This window comes from Artemia franciscana, chromosome 2, assembly GCF_032884065.1.
Source record: "Artemia franciscana chromosome 2, ASM3288406v1, whole genome shotgun sequence".
Taxonomy (NCBI): Eukaryota; Metazoa; Arthropoda; class Branchiopoda; order Anostraca; family Artemiidae; genus Artemia; species Artemia franciscana.
Window position 1 is genome coordinate 47,067,719 of NC_088864.1, and position 24,138 is coordinate 47,091,856.

General features: G+C 34.8%; 1 protein-coding gene across 1 annotated transcript in view; it reads right to left on the minus strand.

The window, feature by feature from the left end:
• The window catches only part of LOC136035049 (uncharacterized), a 262,359-nt gene that overhangs the window by 180,929 nt on the left and 57,292 nt on the right, over positions 1-24,138 (minus strand). The window contains exons 10-11 of the mRNA XM_065716648.1: positions 21,156-21,249; positions 3,567-3,828 (exon numbers count right to left, since the gene is read on the minus strand). Of these exons, the coding sequence (XP_065572720.1) occupies positions 3,567-3,828; positions 21,156-21,249 (356 nt within the window). The remainder of the gene's footprint in view (positions 1-3,566; positions 3,829-21,155; positions 21,250-24,138) is intronic.

The following is a 24,138-nucleotide window of genomic DNA, read 5'->3' on the forward strand; positions in this document are numbered from 1 at the left end:
TCACGATCCAATTCTACACATGTCGAAACAGCAGCGATACGGTTAGGTGAAGGCATTCCCAAACCCTGAAGAGGTTTGTTTGCCATACTTATGCACAAATCTTCTATAACAACTAAAGTGTAGTTATAAATTTCTGATGTAAAATCAAAAGTCATGTCTGACGTCTCTAACTGTTTTCGATGAAGTATATCTTCGGACATTTTTGACTTATATTTTTCCCATAAATCTGTAGGAGCTGATGGAGAGCAAGTTGTTAAAGTGATGCCAAACAATGCACGAATTTGACTTGGGGTTGACGTTTCGCATGCGTCATTGATGCAGTTATCCCAGTGTTGGTCATTCTCCAATAAATTCAGAGCTTGGCATGCACTACGGTAAGTGTCATGTATAGTACCATTTACAGTCCTCAAATACTCAAAGGATGTCGGACCGGGTACATTCACCAAAAGCAGGCGTAGAAAGAAGCATTCATGTTGATTGGGGTGAACGGTGTAGAGTCTTCCTATCGTGGTATCTTTGAAGATGGTAGGTTGGCCGTCGACTGACTTACCCTGTTTTCGACGTTCAAATACTTTATTTTTAGTATTCCACGTGTAATACGAAGGCACTTCAGTATACAGCAGTTTTTTTGCAAAAGAATCATTTTTGCAAAGCGAAAAAAAAGCTGTTAATGTTGTATCCGGTGGATTCAGGACTCTTTGTTGCACGTTGGTTTTCGTGAAATAAACACGTTGACCATTCTGTAAATGTACCGCTAAGTGAACAACAGCTGGACTACGTTCATGTATCGGAAATGAACGAATTCGCCAAACAGCTTCATTACTGCTTATGTATCTTCCAGCCTGATATTCTAAGATTTCATCGAAATCTTTGATTTCGGACTGCAAGCCAAAAACTGCCATGTCACTGCCTTTGTTGACGTATTTACATATGTATTTGATTGCCTTTACGGAATTACAGTATTCAACGTTTATGTGTGCATTAAATGTTTTTGATAATAAAGGGGAATATGGAACAACCCACTGGTTATCTACTTCGATGGTGGTACCGTTACGCTTCTTTATTATTGCTGTTTTACCGCCATCTTCAGTAGATCTTCTTCTATATTGTGGGTAACCATCATTGCCAGTAATTGTTTTGGGTACTAAAAGTCGAGGATATTGCTTTGTGCACCTTCCTTTGGCCATGCATGGTGAATTTTCGTTCAGTGCACCGCAAGGTCCATGTATCATATTTTTTACAATAATATCATGTAACCCCTTATCGACATTTTTATCTGGTATTTCAGCGGAAATCACATCATTAATTTCGTTTGAAGTAATTTTTTTATGTAGCCAGATTAGTATATGTGCGTGTGGCAAACCTCGTTTTTGCCATTCCACTGAGTACATCCAGCATCGCACTGACCCAAACACTTCATGTTTTACAAGGTAGTTTATCAGCGATTTCAACTTTTGCCGGAAGACACGTGCCGTAATGTCATGCCTATGAACCGCCGATTGTCCTTGAAGTAAAAGCTGCAGTATCTCGTCCCAAGATTGATTACATGTAAATGTAATAAATAAATCTGGACGACCATAGAGACGAACATACGCAATAGCATCTTGAGTATATTCATGCATATGACGGGGACTGCCAGCATATGACGAAGGTAAAATTGTTCATCTTCCAACGTTTGTGGTATTACCGTCATTTATAACTGCATCTCGCAAATGAATGTATTGTTCAGAGCGGAGCTTGGTCTGATTCAGGCGGATATATAGCAAACGTTCTGATTCAATTTTAGCATACATATCCACGACAAATTGGTGAAACAATTCACGGCATTTTAAAATATAATTTTCTTCATCCTGCCGAATCATTAGTCTATAGGAATAATAATGCATTGCACTGCATTTCTTATTCATTTCTTTGTTAGTGGCTGGATTCATCAATTTAATATTAAAGTGATAGCCGTCGGCTCCATCCCAAAAAATGATAGGATATTGTAGGGCATCGTAGCATCGATGAGTTTCAGCAATTCTTAACAACTGAGCGTTTCGCTTATGTAGAATAATATCTCGAGGTAAAAACTGATCACCGACCATAACAATTGCCACTTCGTCGATAGTCGGAGCATTGTATCTACGCACATGTTGGCCAGGAGGCGTTTTGTCAGCGGAAATAACAATTTTATGAGTATCAGTAGGCATCAAATCGATGGTTGTTTTGAACAGACGCTCTAACTTATTATTTTCGTGGAAAAGATGTTGCAATTGGGAAACGATTGTCCTTTCAACGTTGGGAGAAATTTCGCAACGTGCATTCAATTCAGAATTTCTATCACTGATGAAGTACAATTGTAAAAATTTATGATTCTCGCCTGAGAATGGTAGAAGGGACCCTGCTTTATGATAAATTTGCCCTTTTACTTTGAAAGTAGACATAAATTGATCTGGATTTTCGATTTGGGCTCCAAACGACGTCATTTGGAAACATGAGTTGTATTGTCTGATTTTTGACAAAAAACGCTTAGATTCTGACGTAGTTCCAGTAAGGAAAGTCTTCAATGGCTCTGGTGGTGCAGCCAATAGAGGAAGTTTAACTTTTCCTGAGGCGCAACACATTCCCATTGTTTCACCATTGAATTTCAAGGCCTTGCAATAGGGACAAATTTTAGACATTGTCCCGATTTGAACACATCTACTCAAGCTATAATCATCGACTGGGTTGTACCTGAATGCCAGGCGATAACTTTCAGATTGCTCTGATTCCTCGGCACGCTTTCTTTTCTTACTTTCTCTATCAGCCTCAAGCCTGTTTCCCTGCTGTTCTTTTGATTCCTCGGCACGCCTTCTTTTTTTACTTTCTCTTTCAGAAGCAAGTCTGGTTTCGCGTTGCTCTGGTAGTTCCTCGACACGCCTTCGTTGACGTAAATTGCACATTCTTAATCTGGCCATTTCTCTTTGAACCGCAAGCCTGGTTTTGCTTTTTGGTAACATTCTATCTTTTTCAATGTTTTTCAATTTTTCAGTGTTCATTCTAACATTGATGTTAGAAAAAAATTTTACGTGCCAAGCATGCAAACACTCGACAATTTATAATAAAACTCAAAATTATAAATATCTTTTATAAGGTTTTCGAATTACTTTAATCTATTGTCAAAATATATAGAAATATTTATGCAATTCCCAGTTTCTACATTTTTAGTTTCAGTTTGCTTTTCAGTTTAGTTTCATTTTTATATATATTTAAGATATAATCTGGCGTAACGGACAGACAACTTATTTTTATATATATAGATATATATATATATATATATATATATATATATATATATATATATATATATATATGTATATATATATATATATATATATATATATATATATATATATATATATATATATGCATATCTGTATATTCAGTTATATATTCTGTTTCCATTTTACTTTATATTTTTATGCATATATTTCGAAGTATGTAGTAGGTGATTTCTTGTACCTAGTCCTCTGAACTTCATCTAAACAGCCTAAAGAATCCATCCCAATATAAATCTATAGCCCAAAGTCTTTGTTTCGTCACACCCTGGATTAGGATATGAAATGTCCTGGATTTTTATCATTATTTCACCTACCGAATCCTGTACTGTTGGGTCTGCTCCATCATCGAGAAGAAGCTTCACAGTTTCTAAGTTTCCATACTTTGCTGCAACATGTAACGGTGTCAAGCCAAATGCGTTCTTTACATTCGGGTCGGCGCCAGACTTAAGAAGCATAACTGCACACCTGTCCCCTCCGTCATGGGTTCTGGCAGCAACATGAAGTGGAGTTTCTAGCTCACTACCAGCTGTGAAGAGAAAGATAGAGTGACATAAGATAAAGAAAAAAGAACTTAGAGGGTGTATAACAAACACGCATATGGTTAGTACTTTAGATGTCCAAGTAGCTAGACATGCATAAACAGGACTATATTTTGTATTGCTGCTACTAACTTATTGGAAAATCAAGCCATCTGAGTTTAACACACCTACTCACAATCCTAATTCACTCTATTATATTCGAAGCTTCACTCTTAACTGCCTCTAAAGAAATTCTACTTTCCATTAAATTTCCTCTTATGACTTCTCTCCATCCCCTTTCGAGTGGAAATCTTCTGCGACCTATCATTCATCGTTCCTAAAACATTACAGGTATTTGAAGCTTCATTTTGCTACAGACCTAAAAATGTTATCAATCATATTTATTGTTGACATATTGACATATTTTTGATATGTTGATATATTTTTGACATGTATTAGAACTTCGAATGTTACGACGTGAAAAAATATTATCGTATCGACATTTCGACTGACGAATCCAGAAGGTTTGAACTGGACTTATTAGGAGTTTCAGAAACTTATATCCCAGGGGTAAGAAGCATGAAATTGGGTGATATACAAATTGTTTACTCAGGCAGGAAGGATGGGGTACAAAGGCAGGGAGTAAGGCTCTTGATGAATAAGAAAGCTGTCAAGTCTTGTTTAAGCTCGGAAGGTATTAATAATAGAATACTAATTGCTCATTTTATAACAAAAAAATTCAGGGCATCAGTTATAGTAGTATATGCACCTGTTGAACCGACTGACGGGGATATTAGTGACTCAAATGAATTTTACTTACAGTTACAGGAGCAAATAGACAGAGTACCAGGTAGAAATGTGGTGTTTCTACTCGAAGGTTTTAACGCCTAGGTTGGTAGGAATTGGGATGTATGGTATCCTAGCCTAGGTTAATTTGGTGACCGGAAAAAAAATAGTACTGGCTACAGACTTTTGCAATTTTGTTGGTATAACAACCTAGTTATAACCAATACAGTTTTTGGTCATAAAATGGCCCATAAATTGACATGATACTCACGTGATGGTAAGACAGGAAAATTTATTGATTATGTTATTGTAAACCGAAGACTAGCCGCATCAATAGAAGATACTAGGGTATACAGGAGTGTCGTTATTGCTGTTAAAAGTAAATATCACAAACTAGTGTCTAGGGCTGATTTAAAGCTGAATTTTTGGAAGGGTAACTACCTCGCGGAAAGTTATGATGTTGGTAGACTCCAGGATGAAAATCTGAGAAAAACCTTCTAGGAACAGTTGAATACTAAACTTGAGAGTTTAAAATTTGACAATGTGGAAGTTGGATGGAATAATTTTAGAAAACAATTTATGAAGTTGCTGATGGTGTCTTAGGGAAGAGTGCTAAGCTGCAACTAGGAATATTAGTGAAAAAGCTTTATGTTTAATAGAGAGTAGAAGGGGTTTGTACAAGAATTATCTGAGTGATAGATCGTATGAAAACAAAAGGAATGCAAAGAATGTGGAGAAAGCATTAAAATATGAAATAAGGAGGTGTGAAGTGGAGGCCATGGATGAAATTGCCGAGGATCTGGATGAAACAGCTAGACAGCATAATAGTAAAATATTATACTGGCATGTTAATAGATTGCGAAGGAGTATTCAATCCGGACTTGTCTCAGTGAAAGATAGAAATGGACCATAATTAGTGATAACGAAAAAGTTAAAGAAAGATGGGTGGAACATTTCGAGAATGTGGTAAACCGAGATACAGTTGCAGGATAAAAAAATACAGGAAAATGAAAAAGTTTATGACAGCTTGGATGTGAAGGAAGATTTGTTTTGTGAGGAAAAAGGATCATGCTGTGGTTTACGCATATTAGATGAAAGTGTTAGCAAAATGAATAAAGTTTAGAAGTTTTGCGAGCTCAGGATGCTAGAATAGGTTTAAAAATTAATGTTAAGAAGCCTATGTCAAAAACGGTAGGAATAAGTGAAAACAAAAAGGTAACGTTGAGTAATCAAACCTCGTAATCAGAGCTTACTTAGAGTAAAGAACAAACTCTGGTCCAGATCCGGGGGAGACAATCACGCCCCATGGTAAAGACTACAATTGCCCGTAACTCCTAAAAATAGAATTAGATCAAAACAAAAAGTTTATTATTAGACCCGCCTTGTCCAAAACCCTTATATAGGAAATTTAACGTCTCATGACTTGAACAGCATGGAAAATATACTGGCTTGAAAATGAAGAAAAATGGCCACAACAACGATATTCTGCAAATAAGGCCTCAAATTGTCTCCTGGAACCAAACTTTTTGGGGCTCAACTTCAAAAGTACTTATTTTTAGTGGTGCATTTCCGTATAAAAGAGATTCTATTTTTTATTTTATCTTAGTTCTCAGTTCAAAAATTATTTATGGTGTTCGACTTAATCAACGAAAGTTTTATTTCATTTCTCACTTAAAAGTTGTAATTGTCTTCTGGAACCAAACTGACTGAACACTGGTACAGTAGCATATAATTATAACATATTCTTATCTGTACTCTAATTTAAAACAATACAATTGAAAAGTGTCAAAATCCATTTATCAAAAGAATATACATGGCTTTGTGGAAAAATTAAAACCGATACGCTGTCATAGTATAGTGGATGAAAGTGAGCCTTACGATGGGAGGGTAGCAAGCTCAATCCCGGCTGTGGCAAGAGATAAATGTCAAAAAAGGAATGATTCCTTCATATAAATGGCCAGACTTGGGAGTAATCTTTGCAGTTTTCATCCTTATCAAATTTGAACATTTCACTACTGCAATCGACATTTAAAATTACTTTTTTCCTGGGTTAGTTTTTCCGTATGCTCTCAAAATTTAATTTATTTTCATAAAGTAAATGCTCCAAATAATGCTAACCACATAAAGCTCTAACTTTATTTAATTTACATAAAGCACCAGTTCAGAAATGTTAATCAGCAAGACAATCTTCAAAAAACCTGGATGCAAATTCGCAGAAAAATAGCATAGGTCTTATCTATACTCTAATTTAAAAGGATACAATTGAAAACTGACAAAGTTTTTCATCAAAATGAATTTATCAAAAGAATATACATGGTTTTGGGGAAAAATTAAACTACTGAACACCCTATAAGGATCTTCTAATGATCGTATTTTAATACAGTAACATAAACTATTACAATGCTATAAAAAATGTAGTTTTTTGTAAAAATTGAATATATTTTTTAAATATTTTTTTTAAGTTACAAAAGCTTTTTAACCCCATCAATTACTTTTATAATGAACCATTAAAAACTTCTCTACGATGTTCCAGTGGCAAGCTATCTAAGGTGAAAAAAAAAAGATCCTGTATTTGCAGAATATCGTAGTTGCAGCCACTTTTTTTTTGGTTTTTAAGCCAATATATTGTAATTGTTTCTAAAGCCAAAGGACAGTAAGTTTCCTATATAGGGGTTTTGGACAAGGCGGTTTTAATATTGTACATTTTGTTTTGTTCGACTCTATTTTTAGCAGTTATGAGTTATTATATTTCTTAGTATTGGATGCGATCGTCTCTTACTAGGTTGCTAGCTACCGCTGTAACCCAGATAAGGCCCCAGGTTAAATTCTTGCCGGAGGCAATTTTACACATTTTCAATGTAAGGTCTAAGCAAAACTTTTATTAATAACTATTTATTATTATTTATTATTTATTAATAACTTTTATTAAAACTTTCATTAGTAACTATCATTTATGATCGATTCTTTATGTAAATAAACGATTTCTAATTAATGTATCGGCGGAGCCTTTTTCTAACTTGTAGCTTACTTACTTCATCATATAGGTTTCTGCCGTCATTCCTTCTTTTCAAAACTAAACTAATTATTATGGGCTGGAGTTCCTTCTTTACCATAAACTAGCTACCACTGCAACCTGAATCTTCTATAAATAATTTATCATTTACTATAGGCAACAGTTCATTCTTTAACATAAAAATCCAAGGCACGGTAAGTTTTCAATAAAGTGGAATCGGACAAGGTGGTTCTTAAAATGTACTTAGTTTTTTTTATCTAATTCTAGTTTTAAGAGTTATGGGCTGTTTCATTTTTTACTATGGGGCAAATAGTACGAGACGAACCTCAAAGTATCAAGCAGCTAAATAAGTCCAATATATGCAATAGTTTACTTATCTAATAATCATCTTTTAATATAACAACCTCCGATTACGCAGTCATTCATCAAGCTTGTACATAAAAAATTCATTTTTTGTAAACAAATTATTCTGTTCTAAAATCAGTTTTTTTAATTACAAAAGGCACTGTTTGTAATCAGGGTTTAAACAAAGGGTCGGTCTATAGTTCTTTATAAATGGTGTTTATACTGAAGAGCAAACTGTTTTCCAATGTAAATGATAAATTTCCTAGTGTAGGTACGGGTTGCAGTGGTAGCTACTGTGTGGTAAAGAACGAACTCTAGCCCATAGTACTTAATTTAATCTATATATAAAAAGACGATCATTAGCAGAACTAACCATTACATATATTGGAGTTAGTTGGCTGCCTTATTCATTGAGGCTCGTCTCTTACTATTCCAAAGAAGAAAATGCCGTAGGTTTTTTCCTGTTTGTAATCAATTTTCTTTGTAAAAGAGCAATAATTGTTCTAATTTGAGGTCATTTAAAATGTATAAGGGGTTGATCGATGAACATGAACTTTACATAAATGATCGATATAGTTCATCATAAATACTGTTAGTTGAGAGGACCTCATGCAGTAGTCATAAATAGAAGTTTTGTTTAAACTTTAAATTAACAAATGTATAAAAGGATCGAAATAGTTCATCATAAATCTTGTCAGTCATGAGGATCTCACGTAGTAGTTATTAATAGAAGTTTTGTTTAATGGTTCTTTTTATTACTAGAGCAGGAAATGAACCTGGTACCTTTGGAGTAGAATTCCAATTTAATAAAGAACACACGCTAGCTCATAGTAACTAAAATATCAATTGATAGTAGTAGACTTAGCTTTAGTTGCTGTATTATCATCGGCAGCCTTTTCTATGGTACGATGCCATATCGTATAACACTAGAGTAACAAATGTTATTAACATCATCTTGCTTACGAACATTAAAATGGGATTTATTTTTCATCACTTAGATACTTACTTTTAACATTATAAGAAGCACGTTGATATAGTTACATAAAATGCAGCAACTGTTTAGGGTTTTAACAAATAATCTGATTTTAGTTTTGGAACTAGAATAATTAGTAAAAACTATAATATAAAATAACTTTATTTCATTTCTCAGATAAAAATTACTATGCAAGTATCTTGACAACAATATTTTTACTCTTTACATTGAGTTTTTGTAGTAAAGAACAAACTCTAGTGGATAGCAAAGTAAAGAACGAATTCTAGCAGATAGTAAAGTAAAGAACGAGATCTAACCCATAGCTACTGAAATGTTAAATAAATCAAAATATGCTTACTAATACAACATACTTATGCATTGATAGTATATCACCTGCAGGTACAATAATATATAACGGATTATCAAGGTTGCAGCGGCAGCTAGCAACCTAATATAAGTAGATCACGCCCCATACTAAGAAATACCCTAGAACTCCTAAAAATGGTGTCAGATCAAATCAAGAGGTACAATTATAGGACCGCCTTATCAGTAGCCCCTATACGGAAAAAGTACAGTCACTTTGCTTAAACAACAAGGACAATCCATTGACTTGAAAAACAAGAAAAGTGGCTACTGCCATGTTATTCTGCATCGAAGGCCTCTTTGTTTCTTTTAATTTTTTTCTCCTCAGCAAGCGGGGTACTGGAATTACTTAATAGAATGATTCTTTTTAGACTTAGATATGCTTTATTATTCGCATCATTTGATTTGTTATAACAGTTTTCCCCATTTGTTGAAATTTAACAATTTTTATCAGCCTCGTAGCTTTAGATCAATTAAACTAAATTTAATAAATTGTATATATTTGGCATAAAAATAAAACCTGATTTCAAGAGATTCTTGGTATCATCTTGCTTCCTTACCGCTACTTGGCTTGAACTCACACCCTTCAAATTCCAAAGAGGAACTCATAGCCTCTGGTTTGCGGTAACTGTCAATACATCATATATTATTGAACATGAATACACTGTGTACCTTATGATATACATGTATGATGATGCAATACACTTATCTTTCAACAAGATTATATAACACATGTATGTTTTGAAAAGTTGCTTGCCTGGAGTATACATAATGAATTGGTTTTGTTCATTACAAATGGAGATTATGTAATTTTCATCGGTATGGTGGTTGTTGAGGTACCTGACAACGTAGTAAATAACAAAATATAGCAACGAAGACCGTACGCACCACCTTTCCATCGATTGAGTCCTGGTTGAACTTCGCTGAAGTAAGGATAATGGGACTCTTTTAAAAAAAAATATTTTACTTTTAATGGCTGTATATTATCGTAAATCTCTTTTCTTTTATATATTAATGTTTTGCTGTGAACGGCCCTTCGACATAGGGTCGAAATATTCATTCAAACGTTGAATTCCACTGTCTTGCGAAAAGAATTCCCCATTGCTGTTGTTGTTGTTGATGCATATAGTAAAGAACAAGACCAGTGTATATAGTAACTAACACTTAATATAATACAATCATCTTTTAAGTCATGGTTACAGCTCTATCTGCAACCTAGTAAAAGGCAAACCGCAGCCATACTAACCAAAAGTTAAAAAATAAGTTTTGAAAAAAAACTGCCTAATGAGAAAAATTACAATCTGACAGAGATTCAGAAATGGTAAGCATTTTTTCCGTTTACCTCAAGAAAAAAAGTTTATAACGAAAATTTATAATAGGGAACGAATTCTAGCCCATAGTAACTGCAATAAATAAAACGCAATTTTTACAAAAGCTTAATTTGCTTGAAAAGAGAGATCAGACAATATTTATTTTCAAGAGGTTTTACATAAAGGGTCGATGTAGCTCATTATAAATTATGTAAAGGATCTACAAAGTTCAATGTAAATGTGGACATTGGTATCATGGTTATAGAGACGTATGAAACCTAATAAAAACAAGCTTTAAAAAGACCAATTTCATTCTGATTGGCTTAAAAAATATAACCTGAAATGCTTGGGCCATTGGAACCCTAGTGCGCAAGGAAAAAATTTGAAAAGAAAAATTTGGCTGCCCTGAAAACGAAGGTAGATGATGAGTCAAAATTATTTCGGTGGGGGTCCATGTCCTAAATAAGGACACTAAAAGTGATCTAAACTGCTTTTTTTATTGGTTCAGGTAGGAAGGATAAAGGACCTTCATTATAATCAAAACAAGAGAAAGAAGAAGAAGAGAAGGGTTTATAGGCAGGTGGTTCGAATCATGATGAATAGGACTTCTAAGACTTTTAAGACTTAAGATAGGAAGCTTCTAAGACTTATTAAGTTTTTAAAAAAGAAGACAGCTTGAATATTCAGAGAACAATCGACAAATTTGGGATACGATCTAGTCATATAAGTTTGGAAAATGGAGTCGTAATCTGATGAGATATCAGAGTTTATTACAAAGCAGCGTGAGATATTAATTTTTGCCAAAGATTATTTCTAACAAATGCACTAAAATTTTTGAGCAGCATACATTGCAAATAAAAAAAAAGCACAAAATTTAAATAACTTTGTCATTTTGAGTGCACTGAGGAAAAGTAAATTTTAGTTTCATCTTATAGTTGAATAAGGAAAACCAGATCTACAGAATGAATAAATTTATGTTACTTACAATTATGAGTTTTGCATTGGTGAAACTAGATACCAATGTGACAGAACCACCAAGGGAACTTTTAGTTGAAGTAAATCAAAGAGATGTCGTCAGTGCGAATAAAAGTGAAGGGGGGCTGACCATGTACATTGTAAAACAAATCCCTAAAGCATCCAAAAGAATTCAACGACATTTTAAAATTCTCCAATCTTATCTTCAGAAGCTTGAATTTGTGTCAAAGAACGAAATTCCAAACAATATGGAGCTTTTTAAAAAAATAGACACAAACACAGGAAAGATCTTACGCAGGGTTTTTCAATACAGATGGGGATACTTTAATGCTTTGAAAATTCTTCGAGAAGATCAGACAAATGACCTGCATTGCATGCTAATGAAAATATTGCCAAAGGCTCCATCAAAGATGGACCTTTTGAATTATCAGCATTTACTAGTCAGTGAATTGACCTCACTAGGAAGGGAAATAAAAGTCTTATTGTACAAATATTTTGAGGTCACTTCTAAAAATTACTTGAAGAATACTAAATGCATGCTGTGGATTGTGAATAAAATCAAAACAAAAGTCAAGTTAATCATCCTGCTTGAAGATTTAAAATCTTTGGAAGGGAAGCAAAAATCTCTGAATATTACTTGTTCTCAGAAAAGCAGCAGTTTTCAGTTTAAACAACAGGAGGAGATTCACACTGATCTGGCAAAACTCGCTCATCCCGATCCTTGTAATGCCATAGAAGAAACTCCAGGTGGAACTAAACAGAATAAAACAATTGTCCCTGAGAGCCTGCAAAGCAAAAATCTCCCAGGCAACAGTGAAAGAGGCTCTATCCTACTTTCAGACATACATATGAAGACTGACTTGATATCTCAAAATAACGATCAGAACCATAGTTTAGAAATAACCGCTGAACTTAAGCAAAATAGGGCTATAACCATTAACGTACCACACAAAGCTCCAACTGGGATTAAACCGAATGAGAAAGAACTTCCTAAGATTATTTTTACTACAGATCTCTGGGACAGCAGAAAAGAAAACTCTACCATTCAGTCAAACATGCAAAGTAATATTAACATGACACTGCAAAACAATTGTACCCCAGAACATGTCTCGGAAGCCAATGCCATAGTTGAAGAGAGTGAGAATTCATTCGTTCATAGTGATTTTAATCTGGAAGGTAAGCTTAAACAAACTAATATTAGAAACTCAATTCCCTTGGAACCATGGTACTCACAGACATGGTTTCTTACCGTAGTTGGCTGTAGTCTAGCTCTATCATATATAATACTTGTGATATATACTCTTACTATTAATTACTATTACTTTTACCATTAATACTACTGCTAGTATTATTAATATTACTACAAGTCTTATTTATACACAAACATTGCGCAAAGGGGAATAGTAGGAATAAATATATAATAAACGCATGAATCAAAGAAGTAGGACCCCTAAAAATACTTCGCACTGCCATTTCAAATACGTACATCATTTTGTCTTTTTCTAGGGCTTTCAAACAGTCGTAGAACGGAATTTCTTATATGTACAGATATTTACTGGCTCGTAACATCTAACAAGGAGTATAGCACGGGATTTACACCGATTTTCTGCTGATTTTGATTGGACAACTTTGGGGGGAAATGGGCGTGGGATAACCCTCTCCTATGTTCTCTTTTTCTAACAAATAGCCCCCCGAGGGGGTTGATTGTCCTCCGATATTTTTGGTCAATTAATAAGGTCATTAGAAGTCTTAATTTCTGTTCAAATGCACTCTCTTACGATTTTGTATGACCAATATTTCGATACGATCAACTCTGAAAGAAAAAATATAATAATAGTAATAAAAAATAAACACGCAACCATTATCTTTCTTTTGGTAAAACAAAAATCTATATTTTGCTATATAGGAACTTGAAACTTCTACAGTAGGGTTCTCTGGTACGCTAAATCTGATGGTAGGATTTTCATTAACATTCCTTGACTTTTAAGGGATGTTCAATGCTTTCTTCGAAAGTAATGCATATTTTCTCAGGCTCTTAACTTTTGATTGGTAAAAGTAAAAATGAATTTTATGATTTATGATTAATAATAAATTCTCGAAAGTTGTATATATTTGGAATCAGCATGATTTAAAACAATTCCTTTGATGTGTCTATTGATATCAAAACTCCGTTTTTTAGAGTTTTGGGTGCTATTGATCTGAGTCGCTCCTCACTGACAGCACGAACCGTGATTCAGAACTAGTTCTAACGGAGAGACGAGGGGAGGGTGGAGGTAGAGACTGATGTATAATCCCCAGGGCCGTAACCAGGAATTGTTTTGGGCGGGTTGTTTTTCCATGGGGGGGGGCTTACAAAAAAACTTACCACATCATGTGAATGTGAAATTGATGTTGAATCCCACTTGATTTCTGGGAATACCTCTATTCTACGCTGTTATTATAAAAGTAAAGAGTAACGTTCCACCCCAAAATGAGCATTCCGTGTAGGAGGGGGACTGTTTTTTCCTCAACCTCATGGTCTTAGAAACAATAGAAAAACGGAAGAAACATTGGAAAAAATTTAGAAAAATGGAATTTTTCGAAGAAATTTAGATAAATAAGTTGTTTCAAATTTACATTTATTTCTACCATCTTGAAATGAAAGAGCTTCTTAATAATTAGAGTGCGTCTGACAGTATTGGGAATAGTATTGGCAATATTTAATTACCAATACTATTTTTGAAAAAAAATACTTTGTACATATTTCTGACCATGTTTAGCAATATAAATATGGCATTTCTCACTAAAAATTCCCAATTCCTGAGACAGATATTGAGCATTGTTTAATATAGGAAAATAGCATTAGACCAAAATGGAGTAGATTCCTTCTACAATCAAGAAGTTGCGAGCATCAAGCCATAGCTAACTGTAGAAAAAAACCAAGCCAGATATTCCGAGTGAGTCAGAGGCAAATCTGGCATAAGCCCTTTTTAGGATTGTAAAAATATGACGTCATTTCACTTGTTAATAGAGAAGTTTATCATCCATCCGTCCTTGCGTCTTTCCTGGGGCAGAACTAAGGTAGAGAATAAAGATAAAATTGATTTTGGGTTAAGGCGTGACGGACTATGTACACTGGACTTTAGCATTCAGCGCTTTACATAAAACGCAACATTTTATGATGTTCTGGTCAGCCCCTAGCCCTAATAGAAAAAAAGAAAAAAATACGGAAGACAGATCAGTGCTACCCATGCAAAAAAGTGAGTTTCCTTGTTGTTTATAATTTCTAAGACCACGCTGCTTTTCCTTTTACAAAAAGTTAACCAAGAGAAAACGGGTTTTAATTTCAATAAAGCAGTGAACAAAAAAAAATACAATTTAATTTAAAAATATTCCGAATACTTCGGCCCAACGTCCGAGAGCCTTTCTCAACAGGAAAAAAGGAAAAGAACGACATAAAGAAAGTTTTTTTTTAACATAACACATGCACATACAAAAAACGAAAAAAAAAAACAAAAAAAACACGGACGCTAAACACACGAAGAAGAAGGAAGAAAAAAAATTAATAAATAAGAACAATTCAAATTATAAACAAACTTCCAGCACTGATGTTAAACATAAAAACGTTCAATTTGGTTTTATTCTTATTCCCATGTTGGTAAGATACGTTTCGTAAGCTACGCATCTTACCAACATACGTATAAGAGGACGTTTCAATTACCTAATTTTCTAAGTCTTACTGAACCTTCATACCTCGTATTTTCCCGAATTGCATCTGAGAGAAATTTGAGATGGCCATTTTTCGCTGTAGAAACTTCGAAAACAGCTTATTTGGTTGGAAATTGAAGGGCCAGTGCCTTTTTAATAGTCGAAAGCGATTGGAGGGCAACAAACCCCCCTTCCACGTCCACCATTTCCCTAAACACATCTAATAAAAATTTCAAAATAGCCATTTTGTTCAGCGTAATTAAAAGGTCCAGAAATATGTCTTTGAGGAGGACAACCCCTCCGCAGAGCCCTCAGACCAAGGGTTTTAAGTTATGCCCTGGGGCATATCTATCTATATATATAAAAATAATTTGTCTGTGGATGTGTCTGTCTGTCTGTCGAGTCTGTCGAGTGACGTCATGTCATCATGTCGTCATGTTGTCATGAAGTTAGTTGTCGTCATGTTTGTTATGACGATGACGTCATTAAAAGTATTTAAGAAAATCGTTCAAAGACAAATTTTTAATTGTAAGAAGATCGTGGACGGAAAAATATTTAATCGTAAAATGACCGAAGAACCTACAAGGGCAACAGACACACAACTTTCGAGTTACGTCATGTCATCATGTCGTCATGTCGTAATGAAGTTAGTTGTCGTCATGTTCGTTATGAAGATGAGGTCATTAAAAGTATTTAAGAAAATCGTTCTTAGACAAATTCTTAATTGTAAGAAGATCGTGGACGGGAAAATGTTTAATTGTAAAATGACTGAAGAGCCTACAATGGCAACAGACACACAACTTATTTATATATATATATATATATATATATATATATATATATATATATATATATATATATATATATATATATATAAATAAGTTGTCTGTGGATGTGTGGGTCTGTCTGTCGGGTGACGTCATGTTTGTGTGTTGACTGACGTCATGAAGTTAGTTGTCGTCATTTTTGTTATGACGGTGACGTCATTAAAGTATTTAAGACATGCGTTCACGGAGAAATGTTTAATTGTAAAATGACTGAAGAACCGACAATGGCAACAGCCGAGGAAGCTGCTCAAAGAGTCTATGCCAAAAAACTTGCTGCTGATAGAGAAAGTAAGAAAAGAAAGCGTGCCAACGAATCACAAGAACAGCAAGAAAACAGGCTTGCGGCTGATAGAGAAAGTAAGAAAAGAAAGCGTGCCGAGGAATCACAAGAACAGAAAGAAAACAGGCTTGCGGCTAAAGAACGCAAAACCGCGCAGTTAGATGAAAATCCACCTGGACAGCGAGAGTCAAAACATATCAAAACCGAAAGTGATAGCAATGATTTGGTTTGGAATTTTGGGATTTTGACTTGGATAAGGTCATCAATGCCTACCAGATTTAAGTTAAAAAAAACAAAGGTTCGGCGATATGTACTTCATAGTGACGCTGAAAAATAAAGAAGAAAAAGAAAACTGAAAAAAGAAAAAGGTAAAAAACTAAAAAAAAAACTAAAAAGAAAAACACTCAAAGAGAAATTACAGACCGGGACACAAATGACGACCGAGACAGAGGGAATATAAATGACGACCGGGAACCTCAAAGAGAAATTACAGACTGGGACACCCGGACACAAATCACGACCGGGACACAGGGAATATAAATGACGACCGGGACACAGGGACACAACTACAACGGGGACGCCGGGGGCACAGGCGGGATATATAAATGACGACCGGGACACAGGGATTGTTCGAATAGAAATTACTGACCGGGACACCGGGACACAGGGAATATAAATGACGACCGGGACACTCAAAGAGAAATTACAAACTGGGACACCGGGACACAAATGACGACCGGGACACAGGGAATATAAATGACGACCGGGACACAGGGACACATCATTAGAATAATGAGGTATAGATCTGAATACGGATTGTTTTTCCCATCGACAATTATATGTTGCATGTTCAAGAGTCAGTAAACCTGACAAACTATTTATGTGCACAGACAATGGGACAGCGAAGAATGTTGTATATTCGCATGTTTTACGTAGTTAAAACATATATTTATATCTATCTCTATTCACAGGTGGGACACAGGGACAAAACTACAATGGCGCGTAACTAATATGGCGCGTAACGACTTACGCGCGCGGGGGGGGGGCTTGGGGGGCGCGAAGCGCCCCACCAACTAGGTGTTGGGGTGGCGCGAAGCGCCACCCCAACAGCTAGTAAGGTATATATAGAAACGGTGATCGTATAAACTGCGGAGGGGGCTCATTGGATTAGCAATCAGAAGTTCTAGTAACTTTTAAGACTTAGAGTGAATAGGGGTTAGACCTCCCCCCACCTCGGATTTTGCCAAAATGCATCTGATAGAAATTTTGTTATGGCCATTTGTTATAGAATCTTAAAAAACAGCTCATTTGACTGGAAATTGAAAGGACCAGTGTCATTTTTAATAGTCAAAAGCACTGTAGGGCAACTAACCGCCCCCCCCCCTACTCCCACCATTTCTCCAAAGACATCCAATGAGAATTTAAAAAAGCCATTTTGTTCGTCGTAAGTGAAATGCCAGGGTTTAGGTCTTTGAGGATGACAATCACCCCCCCCCCTCAGAGCCCTCAGGGCAAGGGTGGTAAGTTATGGCCTGAGGGCATTTATGTATATATAGAAAGGGTGATCGTATAAACTTTGAAGGGGGCTAATTGGATCGGTAATCTGAAGTTCTAGTGCCCTTTGTAAGATTCGGAGTGACCGGAGGAGGATAACCCCCCCCCCCTACATACACACACCTCATATTTTACCGAAATGCATCTGATAGAAATTTAGATGACCATTTATTGTAGTAGAAACTTCGAAAAAGGCTCATTCCATTGGAAATTGAGAGGACTAGTGCACTTTTTAGTAGTCAAAAGTGATTGGAAGGCACCAAACCCCCCCCCCACCCATCAATTCCCAAAACACATCTAATCAAAATTGGAGATAGCTAATTTGTTAAAGTTTTTGGAAATTATGCCTTTGATAACCCCCATACCTTCTCGAGACCAGAACATAACTTGCACTTTACTGAAAAAAAAATATAAAATATTTTCGGTTTGTTTTTGCTTGTTTAAAATGTTCTTACTAGATATATGAGGGGGAAAGTCCTCCCTCTTGCACTCCAATTACAACGCGAGTTACTGGTACCCTTTTTAAGAGTGACAAGAGATTAGAGGGCAAGCGGTCCTTCTCTCCAGCCCATTCATTTTTCAAACGCATCCAGTCAAAATTTTGAGACAGCAATTTTTTTCAGAAGAGTAGAACGGTCCAGCAACTATTTCTTTACGGATATTAGACATGTCAACCCCCCACAATTATAAAACTTGCCCATTCTGCTTTTAAACTAAATTTTACTTTAAAATAAATCAAAAGGCATTGTGTTTATGGTTGCCAATAAGATACCTTAGCAACCTATCGAGAACGACTGGGGGTATTAAGTTCAACCTTTTGGGGTTACTGCTATTACTCCTTCTGCTCTAGTAATCCAAATAAACAAAAAAGTGTAAGTTTATCCAGGTTGTCACAGAGCATAGATAAAATCTTTTGGGAATGATAATAAGTTTTATTTTTCAGCTCAACTTTAGAAGCTATAGAATTAAATTAAAAATTATACTGTTTGTGTCAGGATTAAAAATTGTTGAAAAAGTTTCTCCAACATACAAAAAACAGCTTCAAATATGGATTCTTATAGAAAAACTCAAAAGATGCAAAACTATATTTTTTTCATGAAAAAGACTATGTCAATAAAAATGATCAGAAAATAATTAAAAAGCTTGTTTTACTACACAAAAATTTTTTTAAAGAAAAATAAAGAGCTCCACTGAGCTAAGAATAAGCAAAATTAAAGTCAAATAATCTTCCAAGCGTAAAATTATCACAAATCACTATCAATTAATACATGATAGTGAACTATTTGAGTTGACTGAGTCAACTCAAATGAACAGAAATTACAATAAATAGCCGAGTCAAACTTAAAACGAGCGAAAATTGACATGAGCAGGGCTGATAACCCCCACGCCTTCTCAAGACCAAAACACAATTTTTGTTTTACTGAAAACAAAATACGTATGAAATGTTTTCACCTTTCTTACTTTCATAAATGAAAACTTATCAAAATATTAACGAAGAAATTGCAATATATGTCAATTTAACTGAAAATCAACTGTCACTTGTTTGTTGTTTTTGTTTTCAGTAAAGCGCAAATTGTGTTCTGGTTTTGAGAAGACATAAGAGTTATCTGCCGTACTCGAGTCAATTTTTGCTCGTTTTGAGTTTGACTCAGCTATTTGTTGTAATTTCTGTTCTTTTTGAGTTTCATTTATTTATTAACAGTGATTTGTGGTAGTTTTACGCTAGGAAAATTATTTGTCAATAAACAACAAAGAGAGATAAAACTCCACAAAAAAAACCTCAAACGAGACTGCGGCCAGTAGAGAGGAAAGACTAAAATAACGCGGATATTTCACTTGTATCCAAACTAGGCGTCCTCAGCACAAGACAAAAAGAAAAAAACATTAAACTAAAAACAAAAAACACAGTTGTTTTGAAAACAACTAAACTAAAAACAAAGAACACCAGTTGCTTTGATATTCTCATTGAAGTAACTCTAATAGCTTCTTTTCTCTACGTGGATCAGTAGTGACATTTGTATTTATTATGATTGGTGGTGGTTTTATTTGTTTTTAGTTTAGTGTTTTTTCTTTCCTTGTGCTGAGGACGCCTAGTTTGGATACAGGCGAAATATCTGCGTTATTTTAGTCTTTCCTCTCTACTGGCCGCAGTCTCGTTTGAGATTTTTTTTTTGGAGTTTATCTCTCTTTGTTGTTTATTGTCATGTCTGGCCAGTTCAGCTTAAGAACTTTCATTCGAAGATTATTTGACTTGACTTTTGCTCATTCTTGGCTTCATGAAGATCTTTACTTTTCTTTGAAAAAATTGTCTCGTGGAAAAAGCTTTTTAATTAATTCATAAATTAAACAACACTTTTTGCGCTGGAGGAAACCAATATGGGCTAGCAGTCGCGCGAAAGTCGATCTAACTACTTACCTATTAACTTAACCTTTTAATTAAACCTCGACCATTTAATTAAATCTGTTATAAATGGACTATAATCAATATTAAAGAAAATTATAATATCAATAACAATAATAATAAATAGAATAAAAAATCAAATACCAAAAATAAAATAAAAAAATACTGAATTAAAAGTAATGATAGACAAATAAAATTTTAAAGGAAAAATACTAATATTAAATCTAGTCTCCATTATTCTTCAATACTCCACTCTCCCTTCCATAGACAAACAAACTCATCATATACATGATCAAGCAAAAAACTTATCTTTTGACAAGATAGCATAATAACATAATTACACAAAGGATCGGTATAATTCATGATAAATGAGGATTATGTAGGTTTCATTAGCATCATGGTTCTGAAATTAAATAAAGAATCGGTATAGTTAATTACAGTAACATGACAGATCGGTACCGTTAACTATATGCGAGGATTTTACCTGTTAGCATAATCATCATTAATTAAAGGTAATTTGAAAAATACAAAAATTTATTTTTGTTATTGGTCCTATAAAAGTACTGCTGAAAAATTTTTTTTCACAATTTTTAAAATTTCGTAGATGTAATTATTATCATTGTTATTATTGTTTGTGACAACTTAATGCTTGACAGCAGAAACCAAAAGAATAGTGACATCTACTATATCTACCACAAAATGGCTTATGCACACCGATGTTTATGATATCTTTTTTCAGGAGAAAAGAAACAAACTTTTTTTAGACATTTGTAATTTTTGGCACGAGGACTGAGCCCACTAGACACAGGAAATGTTCTTACCTTTGATATGTACATGTGCTCCATATCCAAGAAGCGTCTCAACGACAAGAGCTTTACCCCCTTCTACAGCAATATGCAAAGCAGTATAATTATCCTGAAAAAAGTCAGACATAGTTATCAAAAGGGCATATGAGACATAGTAATCATAATCATACTTAAAGATCATTTTTAATACCTGATGATTTTTCTAATTCAAACTTATTTTAATGAATAACTTTTTTAAGTCTAAAATACATAACTTTTTTTTATAAGCCATAATATATTTATTTATGCACATACAATTTTTGTGTCTGTTTGTCTTTCCAGTCTTTTTAGAGATTGGCAGCTAAGCTATCCATTATATGCTTTTTTTGCACAACGTAAAAACGTAAAATTCATACAAATTTTACGTTTCAAGCTTAAATAATATTTTTCTAGAAACAAAATCAGTAAAAATAATTCTTGAGCAATAAAAATACAAAGATGTATACTTGCATTAATAATAATTTATTTATCCCCCAACCAATACATAAAAAAAAACATGGCGGAGTAAGAAAAAATGAAAAAACCCAAAGAGAATAACAAATATAGTCACAAAATCAACGAAAGTAACGGGTAAGACGGTGATGAGGGGATAGGCACGTATAAGCTGTACTTGAGAGTTTTCTGTGTAGAAAATCCGACATTAAAGCTATATCAGGAGCTGAAAATTTACGAACAAGAAACAGGTTTTTTGTCCAGGGTGGAAGATACAAAAGAAATCTGTAAAATTTGAGGTAGTTCAAATTTTCCAGCGCACGTCTATTATACCACCCTCTGTTAGCTACAATCTTTGCATAGCCAATCTGGATCTTTTTACTTATATCACAAACAGTACGCTGACGCAAGCTCGAAAGATTGGTAGTAATACAGATACCAAGCCAACGGATACAATCAACAAGAGGGATAGCGAAGCTATTACAGTGAAGGGGAGTAACAGTAGTACAGTTATAAGGAACAAATTCCCATTTATCTATATTAAGTGAAAGGTCAATATCAGGAAAAGCATCAGAAACTTTGCAGACCATTTGGGAAAGACCCTTTTTGAAACGGTTAATCAGAAAACAAGTCGTCAGCATACGCAAGATAAGAAATACCCGCAAGACCAGAAAGGTCTATACCGTAAATCTTAGGAAGCACACTTGAAACACAAATCGAAAAAAGCGTAGGGGACAGAACACCACCCTGCCTAACTCTTCTTCGTACCCTCATAATAGCGTCTGGTGCAGATCTAAATTGAAGAAAAGAATTTAAATATCAAAACCTAAGAGGCATTATAACAGAGAGATTGGCCACAGAATTATATATAAAAAGTGAGCTGACTATGGACCACACTATCAAACGCTTTTACACTACCATTTCGCTTGGAAGAATTATCAGCCACCAAAGAAGACAGAATCTTATGCGAATGCTGACAACTCACCCCATTCCAAAATTCAAATTGGTTCTCACCCTCATTAATATTTTTAATCAGAAAAGGTAAAAAGATGTACACAAAAACCTTGCTAATGTTATAAGAAACAGTGATAGTTCGATAGCAGAAACAATCAGTCGGTGACTTTCCCCTTCTTAAAATTGACGAAACAGTGCCACAGAGAAATCTCTCGGGGACGCTTGAAGTACATGCACCGAAAAAATCGAAGAATAATGTTGGTACCAAGCTGAAGGTGGAAGGCAGTTACTTGTCATAGTATCATAATTTAACTTGTGATAACCGATCACTTTTCATCAATCTTTCCCACTCACAGGAGAGTCCATACCGCAGTAACGTGCCGACCTCAGATAACGTTTATATTCGGTTTTAGTTTTACATTTGAGATCAGCCACACACCCAAAACTTGGCCGACCACCTTCATTCCATATCTGGAGCCATAGGTTTGCTTCATATTGACTTAGTTTTTTTTTTGCGAATACGTTGCCGAGGTACGGCAGCTTCTGCTGCCTTTTTCATAAACATCACAAAGTGGTTATAATAACAGTCAATATCGGCTTTACCATTCCTTGGTACTATGGTATGGAACATTTATGGTAGAAAGAAGGGTTGTCAAGGTAGAGATGTAGTGCGGTATATTTGCTTTGCTCTAGTTCCTTTTTTCAAACCACTTAGATTTTTTTCGCGAACAGTTGGCTCTTGATGGATTTAAATGTCACTGAAATTGGCATGTGGTCACTATCTTTCTCGTTAACATGAACAGTAGCTGAAGAACAGATAATACCAGGCGAGCAATTAATATGATCAATATCACTTGTACTTCCAGATTTGGGCTCGACGAGACATGATGGAAGACACTCAAAAAGCGAATTACTTCCCACATAATTAATATCAATATTGAGGGTACCAATTATTATATACTGTAGAGAGTTTGACAGCACCTGATTCACAAGATTTTTCAGTAGACCACAAGCCTTTGCGAATTTATTCAAGCTCACTGGAATGGCAATGGGAGTGTCATGGATTTTAATAGAAGTTCCTACTCTTGCAGGGTATATGGTTAAGAGCAGTTAATTCTAAGTTAGAAAGTGAGGTTGGTGGCTTGTTCGGTGCAGATCAGTTAAGTGAGTTTTCGTCCAAATCTCGTTATACATTTTTTTGACAGATTTCGTCCTGAGAAATACAGGGAAGGCTATGGGAGAACAAGCAATCAAATGGGTTGGTAAAGCTCAAATGGGTTGGCTAGGCTCAGATTATGCAAATGATTTGAGTCTCCTAGATAAAAATTTTAGCGAGATGGAAAATTCTTGAAGTTAGGGCGCAAGAATAAGTTAGAAAATAAAGTTAAGAAGACCAAGTCCTCAAAATAGGAATGAATAAGGATGATGATGTGATGTTTGGTAATAAAAAAACTGATCAAACGGGAAGGTTCAATTACCTGAGGGCAAAACGGTAGAGGTGATGGATCTAGTGAAGATTTAAAGTAGGACAAACATAAATTATGTACTATGGTGCATAATAACGGATTATCTA